This window comes from Tetrao urogallus (genome assembly GCF_951394365.1).
Source record: "Tetrao urogallus genome assembly, chromosome: 4".
Taxonomy (NCBI): Eukaryota; Metazoa; Chordata; class Aves; order Galliformes; family Phasianidae; genus Tetrao; species Tetrao urogallus.
In genome coordinates this window covers 67704679-67727629 of record NC_136817.1, presented here as the reverse complement: position 1 = coordinate 67727629, position 22951 = coordinate 67704679, and the positions used below count along the sequence as shown (strand labels likewise).

The window sequence follows — 22951 nt, the reverse complement described above, 5'->3', positions numbered from 1 at the left end:
ACTGGGTTTTCCAAACCTCTGCTATGTGGTATCTCTGTGAAATACAACGTAGTGTCAGCCACAAACATTTGATTTGTCTCTAAAGAAAAGTTAAATAGCCTTGTTAGCAGCTTAGGTGCACATAGATGCACATACATTAAACAACCTGTGAGCAGGTTTCTTTCCATGGTTATGCAGGCAGCTCTCCAAAGCAACGCTTAACCAATATTAGCTCCCATGTTACTTCACAGAAGTTGGTTCCTCAGTATATTATATGCTCTTTTTTACACAAAGACTTCTTTTTTGTTGTTGTTGTTGGGTTTTTGTGTGTGTGACGTTGTTCATTTATGATATTTATCAACTTGATGCTTTAAAGGCATTTGTCACTGGGAATATAGTTCCTTGTTGTGGAATATTATTGACTTTGCAGTCGCATTAGCCTTAAAAATGATATTTTCCTTGTGCTAAATCACTGAGATGCACATTATGAAATGATCTCTGCCCTGAAGGCTTTACATTCTAAATAAAAGAACTAACAAAGTGTAAAAAGAGAAATAGAGGAAGGAAGGAATTGTTTGTCCTGTCAAGCAGCAGATTAATACAAGAGTCACTAAAGGGACCTCAGAGCCTTAACTCCTGATTAAGAATCTCTTCTACTGTGCTTTGCTATTCATCACGGTGTTTAATGTATTAGTTCTGTTTAGTGGAATTAGATATGCATATGTGCATAACTGTATAATGAAGATTTTACTGAAAGATAGTTCTGTCTAGGTTATTTCCTTCATCTGCAGAGATTCTGATGGACATGTATTCAAGGAAAGTTTAGATGTTGTGTTATGGGACATGCTCTAGTGAGAACTATTGGTGATAGGTGGAAGGTTGGACTGGATTATCTTGTAGGAATTCTCCAATCTTGGTGATTCTATGGTTCTATAATTGTATGGCAGTGACATAATGGCTATTACTGTTTACCATTTTCATGCAACTACATGAGGACTACAGGGAATGGCCTCAGGTTGCACCAGGGGAGATTCAGGTTGGATGTTAGGAAATAGTAAAATGCAGGAATTTCAAGGAGATCATGAATTCCTCCTTCTTCACTCTGTAAGGTTATTGACTGGGGAATTCTCAAACAGCCATTTGTGTGAAGGTGAGAATCTGCTCTTCAGTTCTCATACAGTCATCTGTATAAACAAGAAAACAGTATGGACCTGTTTCATTTGTTCTTCCCAAGAATGCTATCTGAGACCTTTTCCTGCCTGAATATACATTGTAGATTATAGCTGAGCTATTATGTTTAAGATTTAGCTTGTTGCTGTCTCTGAAGCAGTAAAGTAGAAGTGGTTTCACTATTTCAATTTAGAACTTTAAGAAGATAATGCTTTCCATGTGTTTGTTTTTTCTTTTTTTTCAAGCTTGCTAAAATGCTGAGCAGTATCAAAGGTTATGACTCTATACATTGACTTAGGATCTATTTGGATCTATTTTATTTTGGCTGTTTTTCAGCTTCTGCAGATCTGGACTTTTTTTTTTCCCTAACTAAATCTTAAAAATTATTTTTATGTATAAAAATTAAATGATGCTGTGGTTCTGTGTAACTCCTGAAATTTTAAGTCTACTTGTGTAAACCAACAGGTAAGGAAATTTGTCATGAACGAGACAGCAATACCTTAAGTAAGTAACTTTTTGCAAGAGCAGATTAAAAGCATTAATTTGGAAAATGCAGACTATTATAAACTGGCAGTAGTTCTTATGGGATTCCAGAATTGCTTTAAAAGATTAAATTCATCTGAACATTTTGTTTTTGTTTTTATTAAACCTTATTTATTTTATGTTGTTGAAAAATATATTCCAATTGAGATTGCTGTGGTGAAGTTTGAATGATTGTATGCTCTCTGATCACAACACCTACGTAAATGCATTGTGTTGTTTAACCCAGCAGGCAGTTCAGATTCACACAGCTGCTTGATTACTGTTCCCTAGTGAGATTGCAAAAAGAACTGGAAAGGTAAAAGCCTCAGAACTTGTGGGTGGAAATAAAGCAAAAGCTGTGTACACAGGAAGGAAGGCAAAACTAGAACAGTTGTTTAACCACTTCCAGGCAAGTGGCACCATTACATGTGATGGTTACTTGGAAAGAAAAGTACTGTAAGCCCAAACATCCACTTCTCCTCCTTCTTTCCTTCCAGATTGTTTGAGAATGACATCATATGATTTGGAATCCTAGACTATCAGTTGCATCCTCATTAATCATTACCCCTCTTTCCATCCTAAGATATGTACACAGAGATCAATCGTATAAACTTACCACAAAACATTTGCTGGGTTCCTTTAGTCCATGACTTGGCTCACTTCTGTTATGGTGGTAGCTCAGGACAGGAGAGATAATGCATTGCTTACAGGTATAGGGCACCAAAGCCTAGTCAGGTCACTGCTGCACTTGCATTGCTTCTTGTGAGGCTCATCCTCTTCTGGTTTGAGTGGTTCCTGCTATAGGACTTCCTATAACACATAACTAAAATCATGGGTTAAAATTTAAAGGTATATCCATTATAGTCTCTGCCCTTGGCCTCTTTGGAGCAGGCCATAGTATGTAGTTATTTTCAATATTGTTTGTTCAAATGTGGATAATTATCTCAGATTTTGGATTTCAGAAGATTATTAATGTTTATGAGAGATTATTCCTCTTTGAGCAAGAAAGAAATGGCATGTACTACTCATTAGTAAGGAGGCATCTATTTTCTGAAAGCCTTTGTTCTTTATGAATACATTGCAACTATTCGTTTATGACTTCTAAAAAATTGAGGATATACTTACCTACAATATCTAAAGAAGGTATTCCAAGTTTTACACTCTTTAAGTCTGTAATTATGTTGAAATTAATTTTCTTGGAATTTGTTTCAGCAAATAAAGCCAAAATAATGTACTTTATAGCTCACTGCAAAGATACAGATGATACCAGTCAGTCTGCAGTCGCAAAGAGCCTTGAAACACTTAATTATAAAACCTGGATTATAGTGTCAGTCATTGATTTATGGTTTTAATATTAGCTAATTGATTAAAACATATTAAATGTTCCAATTCATTTACATTCATCATTCATTGACTGCCTGTCAGTAAGTGATGGAAACTTGAGACTTGTCCTCAAGACAGGTTTTTAAAGGAATTTATCTTACCTGTGCTTCTTATAATTGACACAAATTGCTAAGATGGGTCAGTCGATGCAGTTTCATTTTTGTTTTGACAGAAATAAATATACTATTGTAAACATGAATTTATATAGCTCCTTTCTGAAAGTCCCAATGCTATGAACGTAAGTACTGCAGTGGGCTCTAAGTATTAACATTTGATTGAAAAGCACTGCTGTATAAATATGCGTAGGCCCAGCTATTAGAGAAGTCATTTCTAATTTATATGCTTGTAAAACTGCTTTGCTTGCAGCAATGAAACATAGACCCTAGAAGATGCATGCAAGACATTATTTCACATTCTGGTTAATGTTGCATTCATTTCTGTGAAGTCAGCAGTTCCTGGAGTTCGAACAGTAAGATATCTGCTTAGAATTCTTCTGTATCTTAGTAATGAATGAATATTAATACATTTCATGACATCCTTACACTTGTTGCTATTTAACTGCCTTGCATTTAGTTAGGTTGTAAATATTGCAGGGCTTGATCCTTTTCTTTCCTGTGCAGTAGTGAGAGTAATTCTTTAATATTTTTTATTCTTTGGATTTTTTAATTTTTTTTGTGTGTGTATGTGTGTGCAGAGGAATTAATTGGAAGTTTCACTGATGTCAATTAGATGCCATACCCCATATGTAACAGAATCAGAATTTAACCTAGAATAACTTAGTTTGAGCATCTGCTCTTCATAATAATCTGATACAGTTTTCAGTGTTAAAAGAGAATGTTTATCATATCATGCACCTAAATCCTGATTTACATTTTAATATAATTTATTTTTTTCAAATTAACTGTATCATCTTGCTATATATTGCTATAACATAGTAACATTTTAGCAGTATAAATCTAGTAAGAGAAAAAATCCAACTTTCTTTTCAGTCATAAAAAGCTTGCACTTCTAAAATGGTGATTGAATATTTGCATCTTTCAAATGAATTTTCTGACTAAGAAAAAAAATTCTGATGGTTGAGAGGAAAAAAAAAACTTGTGAAATTATGGTATATCAAGATTATATGTGTATATATATATATATATATGTAAAGTGTATATTTGTGAGAGATGTACAATCATTGCATACATAACCCAGTAGGTTGTGGTTTTTTTTTGTTTGTTTGTTTGTTTTTACTTTATGCTTCCCAAACTGGTATTTGAACCAGTTGTTCTGTTTGTAACAGTAATGTTTATATATGCTAAAAAATATGCTGTGAATCATTTTCATGCATACAATGAGATTTCTTAGCTGCTGGGCATTTCTTTAGTATTTATTTCTAAGGAAATTTATTTCTTTGGTAGATAATTTATCCATAGGGAAGATTAGAAACTCTTTGAAACTGCTGAAATAAGAAACGTTAAAAGTAGTAATAATCAAGGTATAGAATTATAGAATCATAGAATGGCTTGGAAGAGAATTTAAAGCCCATCTATCTCCACCCCCTTGCTGTGGGCTGGTTGCCACCCATCAAGTCAGGTTGCCCAGGACCCCATCTAGTCTGGTCTTGAATGCTCCCAGGGCTGGGGCACTCACAACTCTCTGTGCAGCCTGTTTGTTCTGGTGCCTCACCAGCCTGCGAATAAAGTATTTCCTCCTAACATATAATGTAAATCTCCACTCCTTTAGTCTAATACTATTGTGTTATCCCTGTCAGACCATGTAAAAAGTCAGTCTCCTTCCTGTGTAGAAGTTCCCTTTAAGAACTGGAAGGCTTCAGTGAGGTCCCCACTGGAATCTTCTCTTCTCCAATCTGAACAAGGCCAACTTCCTCAACCCATGTTGGAGAGGTTCTCCAGTCTTCTGATAATCTTTGTGACCTTCTGGACCCATTCCAACAGATCCACATCTTTCATGGTGATCCGTTTTTCCCGCTCATCTTCTCGTTACCATTTTGCTTTTCAGAACAAAATCATCTTAGACCCCATGACGTTCAGCGAGGCCCGCTTCAGGCCATCACTGGAGGAGAGGCTGGAGAGCATCATCAGCGGGGCGGCGCTGATGGCAGACTCCTCGTGCACGCGGGATGACCGCCGGGAGCGCATCGTAGCCGAATGCAACGCTGTGCGGCAGGCACTGCAGGACCTGCTCAGCGAGTACATGAACAATGTAAGTGATGCATGCTTAGCACTGGTTTCTTTTCTGCTAAATTATTCAACTTTTCTCTAGCAAAAGGCTCTAACTGTTTAAAAAACCCGAACAATTATGCTTCTTCGTATGAGTGGTTTGAATCATTTCATTTTTAAATATCTTGCAAGATTTTCGCACCCAGTGCTCCTGCTTTCAGCTACTGCTACCATTTCAGAAGAGCTTGGGTTTCAATTTATTACAATTGTGTTTCAGGACAGAGAATGCACAGTATTGGTGCAATTAGAAGTTCACAGTGTCTTTTGGTCTGTGAAGGAACTCCTTGCTCCCCATAGCAGTAGCATTGAAGTTCTTTCTTGTACACTAAACAGCCATCAAATAATCACATTGGGACAAAATACTTTTTAAATGAAACCTAGTGGCAAGAAGTGTCAATGGATGATGGCCTGAGAACAGTTTTCACTAGTGAAAATGAATAACAGTTCATTATCAAAAGGATATTCTCTGTGCAGTAATGGTTGTGGTGTATGTTTGTTAAGATGATACCTGTAGATGCTCATGTGAGATAATGTGTCAGCTGTGTGGGTTAATCCACTGAAGGTCTTTGCTTTCTGTTGGAGCTATTAAATATTCTGTATCTGTGGAAGCAGTGAGTAATATTAATCAGTATTGCTGTTCCCACAAGATGCCTGCCATGCCTTAAGTACAGCTGTTTGTGGAGGGACTCAAGAGCTGTTGACAACGTGGTATTTGCAGTGCGCAGCCTTTGTTGTACCTAACTTATCCCAGAAAATTACTCCTGAGTCTTGTGGAGGATGTGTGAATTCCTAAGCCGTATAAAAAACTTAAAAATGTCAACTTATTGTTGGGAGAACTATAAATAAATTCTTTTTTCCCTTTAAAATAACATGATAGTCACCATTTGAAGCTAACAGTCCTTGTGGCTATCATCACCTTTCTTTGACCTTCTGGGCACTGGAATGTAATATCAATGCAAACTTTTAAATCCTCTTTACAAATAGAATGATCTTAAATATGATATGATTATGATCTTAAATATCTGCAAACAGATATGTAAACATACATTCTCAGAATGACATACCTACTTTATGCTTTTCTGTCCTCTCTACCTCTGCAATTTTTTCATCTATTTTTCTGGAATCATATCATTAGTAAGACTGTCCAAGGATGAGCTGTTAACGTAGTCGTGTACATTGTTACACAGCTATATGGTATGCTGATAAATACCAAAATTGAGTTATTTTGAGGTACAGATAGAAACGATGTTGGCATTTTAAGGTATTTATTCCAAATAGTCACTGTAAGAAGTAACTTAATGCTGGTGGAGAATTTGAAAGAATATATTTTCTTTTTGTTATTGTTAAATTGAGTGATGGTTGAAAAGTTCTTGTAATGTGATAGAAAGCAAAGTCTAAGCTCTTGCATTCTTGGTTAGTCATTATGAAGAGGCTTTGATGGAAGGAAATGTTCTGGATCGCTTGCTATGAAATCTTGCTATGTGGAATTATTAGTTAGGTGTCATTGTTATAGGTCTTTCAAAAAGAGATCTGATGGATTGTCATTTGTCATTGCAGTGTATCTTTTTAAGGGCACAGGTTTTTGGAAGCGAAATGCACTTTGCCTTCTGACCAGAAACACTCTTTATTTTATTTCTGACCCCGTCTGCAGAGAATGGAAAGTTTTAAGTGACTGTAAGCATTTATGAACACATTGAAGATGGCTCACAGCCTCCTAGTTGTTGCTTAAACACATAATGGTGTGAATATCTGTTACCATGGTATCTTCAATTTTTCTTCCTTTTTTTTCTTAATTTTAGCTATACCACACCATTTCTATAATTATGACTTTTCATGTTGTGTATGGGAATATAATTGACTTAAGCTCTTTTTTATAGTGATTGAATGCACATTGTAACGATTCAATATATAATTGATTTCCTAAAAAGTTAAGTACTTCTAACTTAAACGTGCCTGTGAGAGCAGAATTTAAGAATGATGTTGTACTAAACACTACCTGAGCTGTTCATAGTGGATACAAGAGGTGAGATTCAGTTTACATCTGAAGACACTGAAATATGTTTTAACATGTAGATACGTATAGCTAGCTGAGGATCTCAGTTCCTCTAAAGTAGATGCTTAGTGCCATTTTAAATTACTGGTTTGGGTAATTTCAGATCATTTGAACTGAGGCTCTTGGCCTCAGTGTGCCAATAGGAAGCTTTTGGATCTACTGTAGGTCTTGTGTTGTATCTGCCAGCCCCACATCCATGTGCTGTAGGAACAGCAAATGGCTTGGCTTCTACCTTAATCAAATCAATTGAGCCTGAGGTGTTTAAGCTTCTTTTATAACTGATTAATATCAGGTGAATCCTGTTAAGGCCTTTCATAAGCTACATTTTATAATCTGATGTATTATAAGCTGAATAACTCTATCTGAAGATCTCAGAATATATGAACTAATGAGAATGGAAGGTTTTATTTGCGAAGTTTTTTAAAAGCTTGGCTAAGTTTTAAAAGGGTGAAACTGAATCATGAACACCAAGCTGCCTAACATGATGAAGTTGTAAGTCTGAGTCTGTACCTCTGAGATGATTTGGTGAAGATGGACGTATTTGACTTCTGCCCGCAGAGGCTTAAACCACTGAAATCCTTCTATCATTTCAAATCACATAAAATATTATTTGTCCTTTTTTCACTTCTTTTGATAATACCTGGAAAATGATGGATCAATTTGGCTGATAATTGTTGATCTTATCTACATACTCCTCTGATACTTGTCATGACATACAGAAAGCATAGAACAAATTGAATATTCAGTATTCCTAGTGTACAGTTTCAGACAATGCAATTGCTGGATACTTGTAATGTCATTTAGAGTGAATGCAAGGTCAGTTGTTCCCCAGCATAAAACTTTTTCTTTCTTGTTATCTACTTGTATGATTGGGAATCACAGGGGACTTCAAACTGCTTAGTAGCCAAGTAGATTCTGTAATCCTTTTTTCCGTGTTAAACATTGACACTGCGTAGAACTGTGAAAATTTGTTGTAGTTTGCATTCTATCTTACATTAAATTTCAGTAGATACAAAAGTAAAATATAGTGGAAAAGAAACACTCAGAATGGAATTGTCACTCTTGAAGTTACACTGATTTATTTATTTTTATTTTTTGCTGTTGTATCTGTGGATGGTATTCAAGACACAAAGAGGAAACTGGGAGGGTTACAGGCAGTTGTATGAAAAAGAAGGTTGGCTGTGTGATGATACAAGCTGCTTGTGCTTTCTGTCTAAATGCTAAAGGCAATGCAAGGAGAAAAAAAGGGGGTTTTCCAGATTTTGCTCCAAGATAAGGAAATAGCGTCAGGCTGAACAATGTAAGAACTTCTGCTTTTTATGTAGCATAGGTTGCGTTAGAAAACTTCCTCCACCTGCAGAACACCCACTGTGCCCACCTCTTTCTTAGAAAGCTGCCTGTGGAGAGGCATGAATCTTATCTTCTGTGCTCCTGCAGGGCTTTTAAAGTACATCCGTCGTATCTCCTGATATTCCCTGCACCTGTGGTCTGTTTTCATTGCTAGCTGCTTTAGCAGCTTTTGGTAGATCAATATACTCTGCTGCAATGCAAAGGAAGATTTAACACACACACACACAATGCTGTTGTTTCCCCTGTTTGCTTTTCCAGTGTTTATGGATCCATCACAGGCTGCTGTGTAGATTATAATGTTCCTAAGGTTAGTTTTATGTCAGGGAGAAATCTCTCTGTGTGTTACCCAAAGTTTACCAAATAAGTTAAAACTGTTGTGCAGTTCAGAAAACTGGATAAATAGATACCACAAGTCATCATATGGTTTGGTGAGCGAGATGCAAGATTGGTTAAACTAAATTTCCAGATATGTGGCCTAGGGATATGAGTGTAAAAAAATGCAAATGCCACTTTCAGAATGTTGGCATCCAAATCTGAAAAAACAAAACAAAACAGAAAGTTCAGTTAGAGAGAACAGGGCAGATTTCAACTTTGAAGAGAAAAATGGTGCTAGTTTAGTAGTTATGTCCTTTTTTATGTCATAAAGAATCATCATCATAGAATCATAGGATGGTCTGGTTTGAAAAGGACCACAATGACCATGTAGTTTCAACCCCCTGCTATGTGCAGGGTTGCCAACCACCAGACCAGGCTGGACGTGGCTCTGGGCAGCCTGGCTTTGAATGCCTCCAGGGATGGGGCATCCACAGCCTCCTTGGGCAACCTGTTCCAGTGCTTCACCACCCTCTGTGTGAAAAACTTCCTCCTAATATCTAACCGAAACCTCCCCTGCCTCAGTTTTTTTAAAACCATTCCCCCTTGCCCTATTACTATCAACCCTTTTAAACAGCCGTTCCCCCTCCTGTTCATAAACTCCCTTTGAGTACTGGAAGGCCTCAGTGAGATCTCCCTGGAGCCTTCTCTTCTTCAAACTAAAGAAGCCCAGTTCCCTGAAAAGAACTGTCACAGCAGTAGAGGACTGTGACAAGACATGGTTGGAGAGGTGTGTTCTGATTCTTTGTTCCATCTTCTCAGATAAATATTGATTTGTTCTGTGTCCTACATATTGAATGAGATTTTTTTTTTTCAAGATGTCTTCAACTCAGATGTTTCAGACCCAATTCAGAGGTTATTCAAGTGGTGTTATTGTTGTAGGAGGTTTTTGAATTATTGTTGCTACAGATTTTTTTTCCTAGTATCTTTATGCGTTCTAAGCATTAATCATGTATTTGTATAACTAGAATCTCACAGTATTTAAGAACTAAGAAAGAACTTCTATGGAGATGACATATATACTGTTTCATTATTGATTGTATATCTTGTAGCAGATATCTAGTAATATATACTTTCCATTTTTCTTATCAGTAGCTCTGTCAAAGTGTTTTCCCAGAATGATCTCTCTTATTTCCATGCTGAACTCAACTCAACTTTAAAATCTTTTATTTCTGAGAAGCGGAGGCAAGAAACATCTCAGTTGATTAGATTATATGGCGTATCTTATCTCTTAGAAAAATGCAAGTATTTTTCCTCAAAATCTTAGATAGATGTAATAAACGCAATCATTTGTTTAAAAATAATAATAAACCTTTATTGGCTCCTGTCCTGCAGAGAACAAAATATAGTTCAGCAGAAGCTGTTAATACAACTGTTTCCCAGTTATTTAAGTGAAGGCATTGTTTAGTGGCTAGCTCTGATCGTGGCCAATTTTCCTGCTATTTTGCTCTTGTGGGTCCTTTATGACTTGTGTTGCAGGCTGGTAGGAAACAGCAGTCCTAGGTACTTTCTAGCTCCAGCTCTTAAGCTTAGATTCGTGGGTTAGCAGTGTATTGCCAAATTCATGTAAACCAGCTCTGGGCACTCTTTCTTGCAAACACAATAGTGCTGCTTGTTGATGTCTGGTTAGAATGAGGAAAGAAGAAAATGATATATTTAGAAAAATATGCTTTAAAAAGATGTTCTGACATCCTTGGTTTCAGTGCCAAATAAAGACAGCCTGTGAATTTTGGGTTGCTGTGGAGTATCGCAGACAAATTTGGAAAGTGGTTGACAAGTGAGTAAGCCATGACTGTTAAAGATCTCTGTAACCAATTGAGTTCTGGCTTGGAAGGAGTACAATTGCACATTTGAAAAGATATTTCCCATCCGGTTCAAATACCTACTTATCTTCTCTAGCCTTTGGACTTGTTAACTTTCATTCCCACCCAGTGCTCCTGCTTTCAGCTACTGCTACCATTTCAGAAGAGCTTGGGTTTCAATTTATTACAATTGTGTTTCAGGACAGAGAATGCACAGTATTGTTTGTTGACTTTTTTGACTACTCTTTGGATTGAACATATCTTTCTGGATTCCTTGTATTACTGCTATATAATATATATAGGTGTGAGTTTCAGAGTTCTACAGGCTAGGCTTGTTTTTGTTGATATTTTACTGATATTACCATAGGAATAATGTTGCCTAGTGTTTGCTCTTTTTAATCTTGTTCTCTAAAGCTGCTACCTATTGCTGACTGCTGTTCACTGCAACTGAGGTGCTACAGGCTATAATTCCTGTTTCTATAGAAAAGAAAATGTCATATCTTGAAGATGCAAAACATAAGAAAACAGGGAGGGAAAATATAAGTCTCCAGGCAGTTTTTCTTCACAAATATATCAGTAGAAGGTTTTAACTTCTCAAAGTAAAACTGTAATGCTGCACTACATGAAAATGAAATGTCCTTAAAAGACAGCTAAAGTTACTGTGCCTGATTGGAGAATGAAAAAAACTGATAGCAAAGGGAAATCTATAAACTCTCAAGATACTGTCAGCTCCTGTGTTTAACAGCTCCATTTGAATTCATATTTAAAAGAGAAAGGCAGTAATTCTTGAATAACCTTGCATAAGGTTAGCCTGGGCGACAGTGAGAGGTAAATTACTGTTATGAAATAGGATGATGTCTGTAGCTATCCTGGGATGGAGGCTGGGCTGAGTGACAGGCGACTGAACGCTGAGTCACCAGGACTGACTGATGTGACCATGACCACTTTGGCTGGACAAGATTCTTGTTGGTACTGTGGTTGAACAATGAGCTTTTTGAAGCATTTCTAGAGAAGAACAGCTTGTCTGAAATTGTCCATATTGTATTTCAAGCTGGAGATAAGCTCATTTACTACCCACTTTACACATTGGGATGTTATACAAGCAGTTTTGTCTTCCCTAACTTGAAATAAACAACTAGAAACACAGTAGTTATGACTGGAGGAGAAGAATATGTTCCCAATTTGCAAATATTTTATGATGTGCCACGGTGTTTCTTCTCAAGTACTTTAGGCTTTACGTTTATGCATCTCTCCTGAGTGCCTCAACTTCTCCTGACTGTACATAAATCACTATCTAAGTATGCCACCTACATTATAACTCCAAAAGAATTCAGCCACATTTCAAGGAACCTTTTGAGTCTTATTTTTTGATCATCGGGGCCTCATAGGAGATGCCTAGTTTCTTTATGATGTGTTTACAGAAATGCTGCACTGCTTACAATTATACAAGTGAGGTGTTTTTTTCCCACTTTTTGTCTTATTTGCTCATTTCTGCATTTTCTCATTTTGCAAATCCACGTTTACATTTATTTTTGGAGGAGATTCAGTTAACAACATTGTTTTTTATCAAAAACAAATAGAAAAGCCCTCTGCAAAACAAGTCTTGATGCCTTGGGAATGCCTTGGCAAACATGCAAAAAAATTTGCCTTGACTTCTCTTGACCTTTCTTTAGTCATAGAATAACACAGCCCTGTGACATTTCATCTGAGTTATGACTTGTGGGGCTTTCTGAACTGCACTACTGATGGCTTTGGCTTGGTGTTGTCCATTGGAGAGCCTTCTCTAGGTACCTACTGTATGCTGTATTTGTAAAGCTGGACCATGATGTGCCATTGAGAAAGCTTTGTATCTCCTGATAACATGTAAACAAATAGAGATTTTTGGAATCTGAGGCTGAATTGCAGTATTAGGTTGAATGATGTTTCTGACAAGGTATTTCCCTCCGAATTAGCATGGGAGTTTCCTAGATTGCCTAGTGAATTCAACTAAATGCCTGTATGTGAGGACTTATTTTTTCATTTTCCTTTATCTCTATGTACAATTAATGATGTAGTTGACATGAAGGGTCGGAAAAAATATGGTCTAAATGATGTTATGTTACAATCCTTCTGTGAATTCTCTTCCTTAATATGTCTTCATTGCCATTCCATTATTAACTAAATGCATTTTTAAGAGTCCTTTTGATACCAGACAGATTCATTACTGGAAATCATGCAATTATATTTCAGTAACTGAGAAGTACTGAGTATACTAAGAGTGCCTGCTTCTTTTAAATTCAGTATGTTCAGACCAAAGGAGTATTGAAAGAAAAAAAAAAAAGCATTAATTTTCCTTCTACTGAATGCTGTATTTTAACTCATTTTATCTTGCATTAATTAGTTTTGATCTTTCTAAAATGTGTTCTTACAGAAGTAATGACTTCTGCATCACTGATTTTAATATGCTGGAAAGCACAGCGATAATGTTTGTAAGGTTAAGGCTATCTGAAAATAATATTGTTAAAGCTATTTTTTTTTCACCTGTAGGAAAGACTGAATATGTGGTGTGATTCATAACTTTAATAATTTTTCTTCATACCAGAGTTAGCATTTATGGGTCATTAGTTTGTTATTTTTCCTAGTCTACAAGTCAAGAGAAGTGAGAAAGATTTCTCACACATTTTATGCTATATTTGTAGCATTATGATTATCTCCATGTGCATCTGCCTTTTTTGTATGCATTTCAGTTTCAATGCTTGTACAGTATGTCCAGATAACATATTGTTATGCAGTGTAGGCTTTTGAATGCAAGGTAAAACATTCAGAGTGCCTTTAAGAATCACAGAACAGCCAGGGTTGGAAGGGACCTCAAGGATCATGAATCTCCAACCCCTCTGCCACATGCAGGGCCACCAAACTCCCCATTTAATACTATACCAAGCTGCCCAGTGTTTAGTGTTATTGGGAATGCATCAAAATAAGCATGAACCGAATAACATTAGTAAGCATCAGAAATCTGTATCCTGAAGGCTCCGTAACATCTTCTGTTCACTTAATGATTTTTTTTATATGCACAGTATATCCACATTCTTTCCACTGAGGAAAATCTGAAGGTATCAATGGAAACTCAAGCAGTATATTAACTATACACATTTGTGTCCTTGAGATATTATTATTCTGCAGGTGAGCAGAGGAGGGTGTAACTATAAAGAGACACTGGGACTTCATGAGAGTATGAGTGCGTACCATCAATGTGTTCTTTGTCAGGGCATTTGTGTTCCAGTTTAGAAAATGGGTTTATATCACTTCTTTTGAGCATTGCCAAAATGTGCCATAGCAATGCATGAAGTCAGATTTGAGCAGTTTGGTAGACTTGCTTCCTTCTCATTAAGAGCCTGCAGAAAGGCTCTTAATGAGAAGGAAGGGAAGGACAGAGGATGTGAAGAGAAATTGATGCGGTTGAGTACCATAAAAAAAACATCAAGAATCCACTTTCCCACAAACAGGCAGAGAACGCAAATCTATGTATGAATGTTATTATGGTGCTTACACTTCCAATTAGCAATCCAAACTACAAAATCAGGGAGTTACAGTACTGTCCACTAAGCTCTGCTTTGCATATACTGTGTTGGTTTGAGTTATTCATGTTTTTACCTACACAAGGAATGATTTTAACTTAGAAGATTTCATATTAGAGAAATGACATCTGAAGTCATGGTAATAGATGTCCAGAAGAGGGCACACTTGCATACCAGAAATGTTTTCTACCTAACTGGAGATTGCATTCTGATGTGGTATAGCTGCAATCAAAGAAAATGTAATAAAATATAAAATGAAGAGGTTAATTTTTAGTAGTTACGGGATTTTTAGAAGAAAATAGATTCAAAATTTTATTTGAGAAAATATATATATTTAAATCAAGTTAATATTAAGTGTGTTAATTATCAAATACAAATTGAATGTTAAGTTCTACTTGCATTTCTTTTAAATGCCTTGATAATTTTATATTTCACTAACAGATTTGGCAAGCAAGGGATAAGAGCTTCCTCTGCCCTTCTGAAATTATTTCAGATTTATGATGCAAGACTCAAGAACACAGGCAATTTAGTAAAGACTAATTTACAAATTGCCTTCTACAACAGACATAAGATAAAATACAAAGAAATATATCCAAGTTTGTTGGGCTTTGACGTTTGACCTGGAGAATTATCTTATGGTTTCATAAATACAGTAGACAGATTGTGTCTGCTGACCCAGTAACTCATCACTTTTTCAGAATTATGTATTAGACAGACTCTGGGAGGATGTGTGGTTTATTTTTGTGTCTTTACTTGAGGAATGAAAGGCATGAAAGGCAACTATACTGTAAGCAGCTCCCTGAAACTTAGTGAAATAAGAGGAAACTGTTGTTTCATTTCTTTAAGGGCTGAGCTGGAGGAATAATTTCTTTCCATATTTGGATTTTTGTTTTGTAATTTTTACATATTGATTCAGTTTTCATAATATTTGATAACATTTGGAGACTTTTCCAGAGCCTTTCCTTTTAGCAAAGATTAAAACTATGTCAAAATGTTGTAGCATGTATTTGACTTCAACAGAACGGAATGAAATGTTTTGTGAAATCTATTTCTCTATAATAAGGCTTTAAGCTTATATGCTTTATAAAGTAAGCTATGATTAAGCTTAGGGTAACATATTGACTCTGTATTTTCACAATACATATGTTATGTAGGTTGTTTATATGTTTGTCAATTAATTAACTGATGCCTTGACTAATTCTTTCATTTGCTTGTCAGTTATTAAAAAAAAAAAAAACATAAAAAATGGAGAAACCCAGTTGGACGCATTACAGCATGTGACAACGTTGGAAATTGTTTTGGGCATTTGGTCAGGTTTTGAGTTAAGCACACAAGTTATAAATTCCTTTTATTCAAAGGAAATTCTTCCAATTTATGCCTAGGATTGACTCATACCTTTCATAGCATCACAGATTTTTTGCATTGTGGTGAAACATTTCAGTTTGAAGTCAGAGATCCCCAAGAGGCAATTCTGGAGCTTCAAGTGGACAGTGACTGAGTTTTTTCTGATAGCATCTAAAATACCTGGGGGCACAATGTGTAGTAATGTAGTTACTATAAGGCTGTCAAATTCATTGCCAAATCGTATTTGAATCCTGGGATCAGATAAATGAGATTTTAATTAGGTTTTAAGGGTGAGCTGAATAAGTAGATAAGGTAGAATTAACCAGAGACATATTAATTTAATGAAATCTTTGGTTCTCTTAAGCTGTTGTATTAAACACCATTCAGTCTCAGCTGAAAAGAGACATTGTATTGGGTTAGAAAGAGTTTGACAGTGATAGGTAAGACAAATGATGGTATCAGATGTAATCACTTAAACACACAGTAACATAACTGCATTATCTGGAACACAGGGAAGCCATGAAACTGGTTGGCGTTCCATTAGCTGTATTTTATCATAGACAAAAGAAGCAATTAAACAGAAGCCCACATTTAATGGTTTCCAACCTGGTTGGACCATTCACCCAAGGGATTTATGAGGCTATTGAATTGTGTTATTTGTTTTTTATATGGAACATCAGAAGTTGCTGTGATGTGAAGCTGTTGTAATCATTTCTTGTAAATTCCTTTTCTTTCTGAACTATCATAATGATTTTTTTTTTCCGAACATCAATTAGTTTTATGAATTGCTAGATATATAGGAGGAGAAGAAAAAGAGAAAAATTGAAAAGAAAAAAAAGAGTGGGGGAGGAATTTTTTGCTGTTTGAGTCAATCATGAAAGCATTGGCTCATCATAAAATTATGTCTCATCATTCTGAATGGGTAGGTGAGCACAAACCCTTATGCATGCCTTTTGGTGCCCGCATGTATGTTGAGGAAAATTCCACAAGTGTCGGCAAAGAGTTGTTTGTCATTATGTGAATGCATAAAAGATTCTATCAGGGATCTAAAATGTAAGAATTGTAGGATGTAGATATCTTCATGAAAGGCAGTAAAGCAAATTCTAATGGTTTAAAATGTGATTGTATATTTTGTTCGGTTTGGGTCTCAGTTTTTATGGGTGCTGGTTCATCTCATGTGTTCTGCATGGATAGCCAGCAGACTATGAATCCAAAGGTTCAGCTTCAAGCATTTTGTCAGTGTGAATTTAAATTAAAAGTTATGAAATCAAATGTTTAAAAAAACAAAGCATTAAGTAGTTAATGTTTTGCAATTCCACATCGGGTTTAACTGATGAAATACATTTTGAAACAGAAATACGCAGACAGTTCATTTCTTTATTTATTTTTCCCAGAATCTAACGAGAAACTTTGTTTACAAATCTGCCTTAGGTGAAAAACCTTTTATTTCTCTCTTGAAGCATTTTTTTCTTCTTTCAATGTAAATAATAATAATTTTTAAAAATGAATAAATAAATAAAAGATACGCTTGATTGCAAGTGTGCAGGACTAAGCTTGCAAAGTACATCTATATCCAACCATTTGTATGTACCAAACAATAAAGCTTGAAGGCTCATTAGCCTGGAATGACCCAACTGTGTTTTATGCATAGGGGTCATTTCTTTACTAATGAGCCTCTAAGCCAGATGGCTAACCCCACAGTAGTCTAACTGCATTAGTGTGATTTAGATTTTTAGGCAAATTGCTTTTTTTTTTTTTTTTTTTTTTTTTTTTAATTAACAAACTGGAGCTGGTGGCAGTGCTGATGGACAGCTTTTTATAGAACTGTGTCAAACGAAGTATTTTGCCTTAGAAGATAAATGACTAACGTGGCTCTTTGTATTAATTTCTAATACAGTTGCTCATTTCGAGTGATCATAGTTTGTTAGATGCTATCCCCACGTTCTGAACAGAAAGTTAGTTTGGTTGTTTTTCATCTCTACTGGATTTTTTTTCAGTAGCCAATTAATCAAATCCATCCTTATTGCCTCATATCTGGGTACAAAAGAGAACGTGAAAGAAGAATGATCCGCACAGGTGAAAGGGAAAGAATACTTTTGCTTTTTAATGTCTGTTACCTTCTAGAATTCCTCATCCAGAATTTTTAATTGTCTTTATGAATTTAAGATGTCTCAGGTGATTGCGATGACAAATTGCTGCTCGTTTGGGCCTGGGTTTGTATTTCTGGAGAAACCTTTTCCAGTCATGAGGAACCTGGGCATTTTGGATCCCTCTGATGAGCTGAAAGAGTTTGACACCTTCAAAATATGCTAAGTTTTACGTTGATCATTTTTGAGGGATGCTTTTCACTCGCCATTGTCTAAAGTGTCCTCAGGACAGATTTGGAAATAAGACAAAATTTTACATAGAGAACAGGCCTTAAGACAGGAAGACTTGATAGAAGGGCAGTTTACAAAAGACAAAGTCAGAAAGAGTGTTCTGGAGATGGCTTTGAAAGAGTGTTTCAAACACTGCATGAATGAGCATCCGTGTCCTTTTGGCAATCCCATATTTGAAAGAAATTTTGATAGGTTGTTCGTGTCTGATATAGTGAGTAACTTCAGATGATGATTTACACATATCTTATGGGCTTTTGTTGCAGTGATGTTAAATAATTCTATATAGGTTCTCAGCACTGAAAATTGCTCTTATCTTGAAAGGAGGTGGCTACATTTGAAGGAAAGAACATAAAATGGGTCAGATTTATGTGGCCCGGTATCTCTTCTCTGATAATGGTCACAGGGGGTGACTAAAGAAGAGTATAAGAACCTGACAAACATTGTGATTGTGATTCTTTGTAAAATTTATTCTCTCTGCCTCGAGCAATTTATGGTCCAGGGAGTTCCAACACAAAAGGTGATCTTTTTTTGTTGAAAAATGAATAATTTAGGATCCTTTCTTAAACAGTCTGTAGAGCATTAAGGATTTTAGAGATGTACACAACTCTCTAGAGTAGCTATTTAGCATCTTTTTCTTTTTTATTCCTTTTTCCCCCTTCAGCTTTATGAGTTGTATAGTCCAGGACAGATCAGAAAGGAGAGAAATGCAACAGCTATAACTCTTTGGTAGTTTTCTTTGTAGGTATTTTAAAACTTTATTGAATCAGTTCTTTAAGGAAATCATCAACTTTTCTTGCATTTTTTTTTTTATTTGATTTTTTTTAAAAAATTACATTTGGAATACTGAAACAAAACTTAAGACACAGTGTCGTGTCTTTTAAATGTATCAAGTCCAATACATGGAGATTTGCTTGCCTAATATCCATGTGCTTTTGTTTTCCAACCATACCTGCCTCTCACCAGCTACAATAACTTCCAAAGCAACATGGAGATTTCCATGATGGGAAATCTCCCTAAAATTATCTGTAAAGATACAGAGAAGATGGACTGGCACCCTCTGGAAGCAGGAATAAGCCACGCTTCCTAAATAAGTCATGTTTATAAAGTCCTGGTGGTAGGTGCCGTGTCTTCAGGTGCTTTTCATTGCATATTGGCATCGTGTAATCAAAATGGAGAGAAGGCAATGCACTTTTCTTTGCCAGAAAATACTGCAAAATGTTTAGAAAAGCTTTGATTGAGTAAAACAGTTTTGCTATAAGCAGTGAAAGTCAGAATCAGGGCCAAAACTACATGAGATAACTTTCTCCTGAAAGGAAGAAGAAAAGCGGTGTCAAAACATTAGAAAAGTAAATGAATTTAGATGTGAAAGTGCAAGAAAATCTTAATGCTGTTTTGATTTGCCAGTGCTTATAAATCTCTCTTCAAGAACTGGGAAACAGATATTTTTTCTGAAGGAGATACTAATCAAGGTGGAAAAGAGGAGGTGATTTTCTGTTTTATTCTGACTTGTGCTCATATTTCTTTGACTACACATTTCCCGATATATTAGGATGTTCATATGCATGTGTATTTCACATTTTTAACTCGTCTCTCTTTACCGAAAGCCAAATGAACTCGCACTGAGTGTTCAGTGTTAGGTAAAAGCTGTTTTCAAATCTGTCGTTACTTTCAAGATTTGTTCTTTGGAGATTGAACTTCTACTTTCTAATTAAGAATGTGAAGCTGGTGTCTGAGTCATACCTTAATTTGTAGTATGGGAAATGTAAGTAGTATTTTTTCTCTTTGCTTCGTGTTGCCAAACTAACAGAATGACAATAATTTAACTGTCTTTTTTTTTTTTTTTTTTTTTAAATCAAACCATATAATTAAATGATTATGAAAACTAAAGAGCATTTCACATTCACTGAAGAGTGGTTACACTTTTACTGCCCTGTAAGCAAAATTGTAATAACAAAATGATAGAGCATCATATACTGTGTACATTTTTATTTGTTAATAACAAATTTAAAATGATAAATACATTTCCTTCCGAAAAGTCTCCTGAGAATCCAGTAGCACTGTAAATGTTATCTGCAGTTCTTTACAATTATAGTTTAAGTAGACCAAGTCTAAAAGGAGTCTGCCTATTTGATTTTCAAATTTGCATCACTTGAAATCCAATCAGACCAACTGTTCAGATTTTTATTAGGTATGGAATACACGAATGGGTTCAAGGCCATGCTATGTATAGCAGACACATACCTTGTGTTACAGCATGGCTTATCTAACTTGGTTACTTAGCATGTGATTCGACCTTCATCTCACAGAGACTGCTTGCTGACTCCTTGAATTGTTACTATATTAAACCCTTCGATTTTCAGTAACCAGTGTTTTATAGGCCAGCAGATTGCATTTGGTTTTGTGAATTTGCTGTAACATATTGAGTTTAACGGATTTATGCAGGAAAGTAAAACAAAAATAATACAGCAGGCACTCAGAATTTTAGAACACGAGGGCATTAGGCTTGCAGGTGTCTGATATGGATACTGTCATTGAATATTTTGGTATGAAAGGTAATCTGGTTTTGACAGAACGTTTAGCCATTGCATTCAGGTGCATTGCATTTGGGTGGTAATCTGCATGGTCTTATCTACAGGAGACCATAGTGACCATGTGATGTACAACATTATATTCTCACTGTTTCTAAAAACAGAGGATTTGTCCAGAGCATGCTAAAATAGATTTTAAAGGCCTGAAGGAATAGAGTCTGTATAATCATTTCTTCGTGTAGCATCCTTTGTTACTTTTAATCATAAGGTAGAAGGGGGAATGTTTATTTGATGTTTTGATTATAATTGTTCATTGCAAGGTGGGTCTAAGAAAACAAGAAAAAAACCAAAGCCATTGGAAAAAAAAGAAAAGAAGTCCATCTCCTTTCTTACCTATTGTGTCAAAACGTGAGCTCTGCCTTTGCCATCCAAATACATAATAATGCTCTCCAAACTTTATGCTGTGGAAACATCTTTAAAATATAGTAGACAAACTTAGTCTTATTGTTTTTTTTTGTTTTTGTTTTTCTGAAAATCCTGGATATTTATTGCCTTGTTAGAACAGTTTGAATATTTGAGGAGTTAAGGAACAAAGCACATCTACCATGGTAACTTTTTCTGTGCTTTTGAGGAACCAGCTGCAGTGCTTGATCTTTGCATCCTTTGCAAGCCATGAATCTCTCCCTGGTTGTCCTAAGTGATCCATAGAAGAGCTGAGTTAATCTACATTTTCAGCATGGGAATCTTTTTGAGGGAGGTGTTAAGGTTTTATTTCAGATGGAGCCTTTTGTGGGCTGGATCATCTTCAAGACAATTCAAGCGCTGGTTGAATCCCTGACTGTGATTATTGAATCCAAATAAGAATCTGATGAAAGAAAGGGGAGAGAGTTTTCAGCAATGCCTAGTATAGAGTTTAAATAGTCTTACAGTTTTCTGCTTTTTTGTTTCCAAAAGGCAATAGCTATCAGACTTTCTGAAAGAACTGAATACCAGATAGCACCAAATGTAGAGAATTTCTGTTGAACAGTTGAAGCGTTCAGTATCATAGGAAACTAGAAATTATAGGATATGAGGGAAAGAAATCTTAATATAGCTACTAACCACTATTTTTATAAAATGCACCATAAGTATTATGAGTGCCAAGAATATCCTAACCATCATATTGATTTTATAATGTTTTTCCTGACTCTGGTATTGCAATGCAGTGACATTTCATTACAGTCAATGGAACTATAATAACTGAAGTGCAACACCAGCTGAGGGAAATAAAATTAAATCTATCTTCAGTAATAAAGAAGTGACATCCACTAAGAATAGAATACAGACCAGTTCTGTAGTTTTAAAATGTTAAATTACAACCAGCTATAAATAAAAAGTAGCTAACAATCAGATAATATCATTTCTCCTAGATTTCTTCAGAAAGTTCCTAAAGCAAATGCTTATGCATGTACATGGATATTCACCTTCTTTAACAGAAAGCCACATAATTGTGACATATGCATTTTGCAAAATATATTTAATGAGGTTTCTTAAATATCTTCCCATTCCTGGTGACAGATAAATTAAAAATAAGCCTGTTTGAGGGATTGAAAAATATAAATCTAGCCCTGCTTTGATGCTATTAGACTGTATACAGAATTTTCAAGAGAATGGACTGCTATGCATTTGTGTATCATTAAGCATCACTGGATTGGAAATTCATCATGCTTCAGTGAATGAGTACTAATACATTTGATTAAAGGAACTAATCAAACTTAAAACTAAAAATAACTTAAACTAAAAATAACTAATAATAACTAAAAATATAACCTAAAAATATATATGCATCAAATTTCTATTTGCTGCAATAGGGTTGAAATGAAACTGCACAAATATTGTGATACTAAAAGCTTTCATCAACAGATGTATGTTTTTTCTTGTTCTTCTTCTTCTTTTTTTTTTTTTTTTTTTTTGGTTTATTTTTTTATTTTTTATTTTTTTCTCAAAGAAAATAAAGTTCCTGTCTTTGCTTTGACCCCTCACCTGACTTCTTTGTGTGTAGTGACTGTGCTTGACTAGCAGCTTCTGTACTGGTTTTTGTTTTTTAACACGGTCTGCTAGTAATAGGAAAGTGGGGAGTGGTTTAAAAGAGGGAAGATTTAGATTAGTGTATTAGAGGAAAATTCTTTACTCAAAGTGTGGTGAGGCACTGACAAAGGCTGCCAGATAAGGTGGGTGGCAACCCATCCTATTGGCAGGGGATTAGAACTAGGTGATCTTTATGATCCCCTCCAACTTAAGCCACTCTA

The 22951-nt window shown here is 35.6% G+C and overlaps 1 protein-coding gene across 3 annotated transcripts in view; it reads left to right on the top strand.

The window, feature by feature from the left end:
- Positions 1-22951, top strand: part of CTNNA2 (catenin alpha 2) — a gene marked incomplete at both ends in the record, with an annotated part of 398157 nt that overhangs the window by 67364 nt on the left and 307842 nt on the right. For all 3 annotated transcript variants that reach the window (XM_079534792.1, XM_079534791.1, XM_079534790.1), the window contains one exon: positions 5059-5262. In XM_079534792.1, the coding sequence (XP_079390918.1) occupies positions 5059-5262 (204 nt within the window). The remainder of the gene's footprint in view (positions 1-5058; positions 5263-22951) is intronic.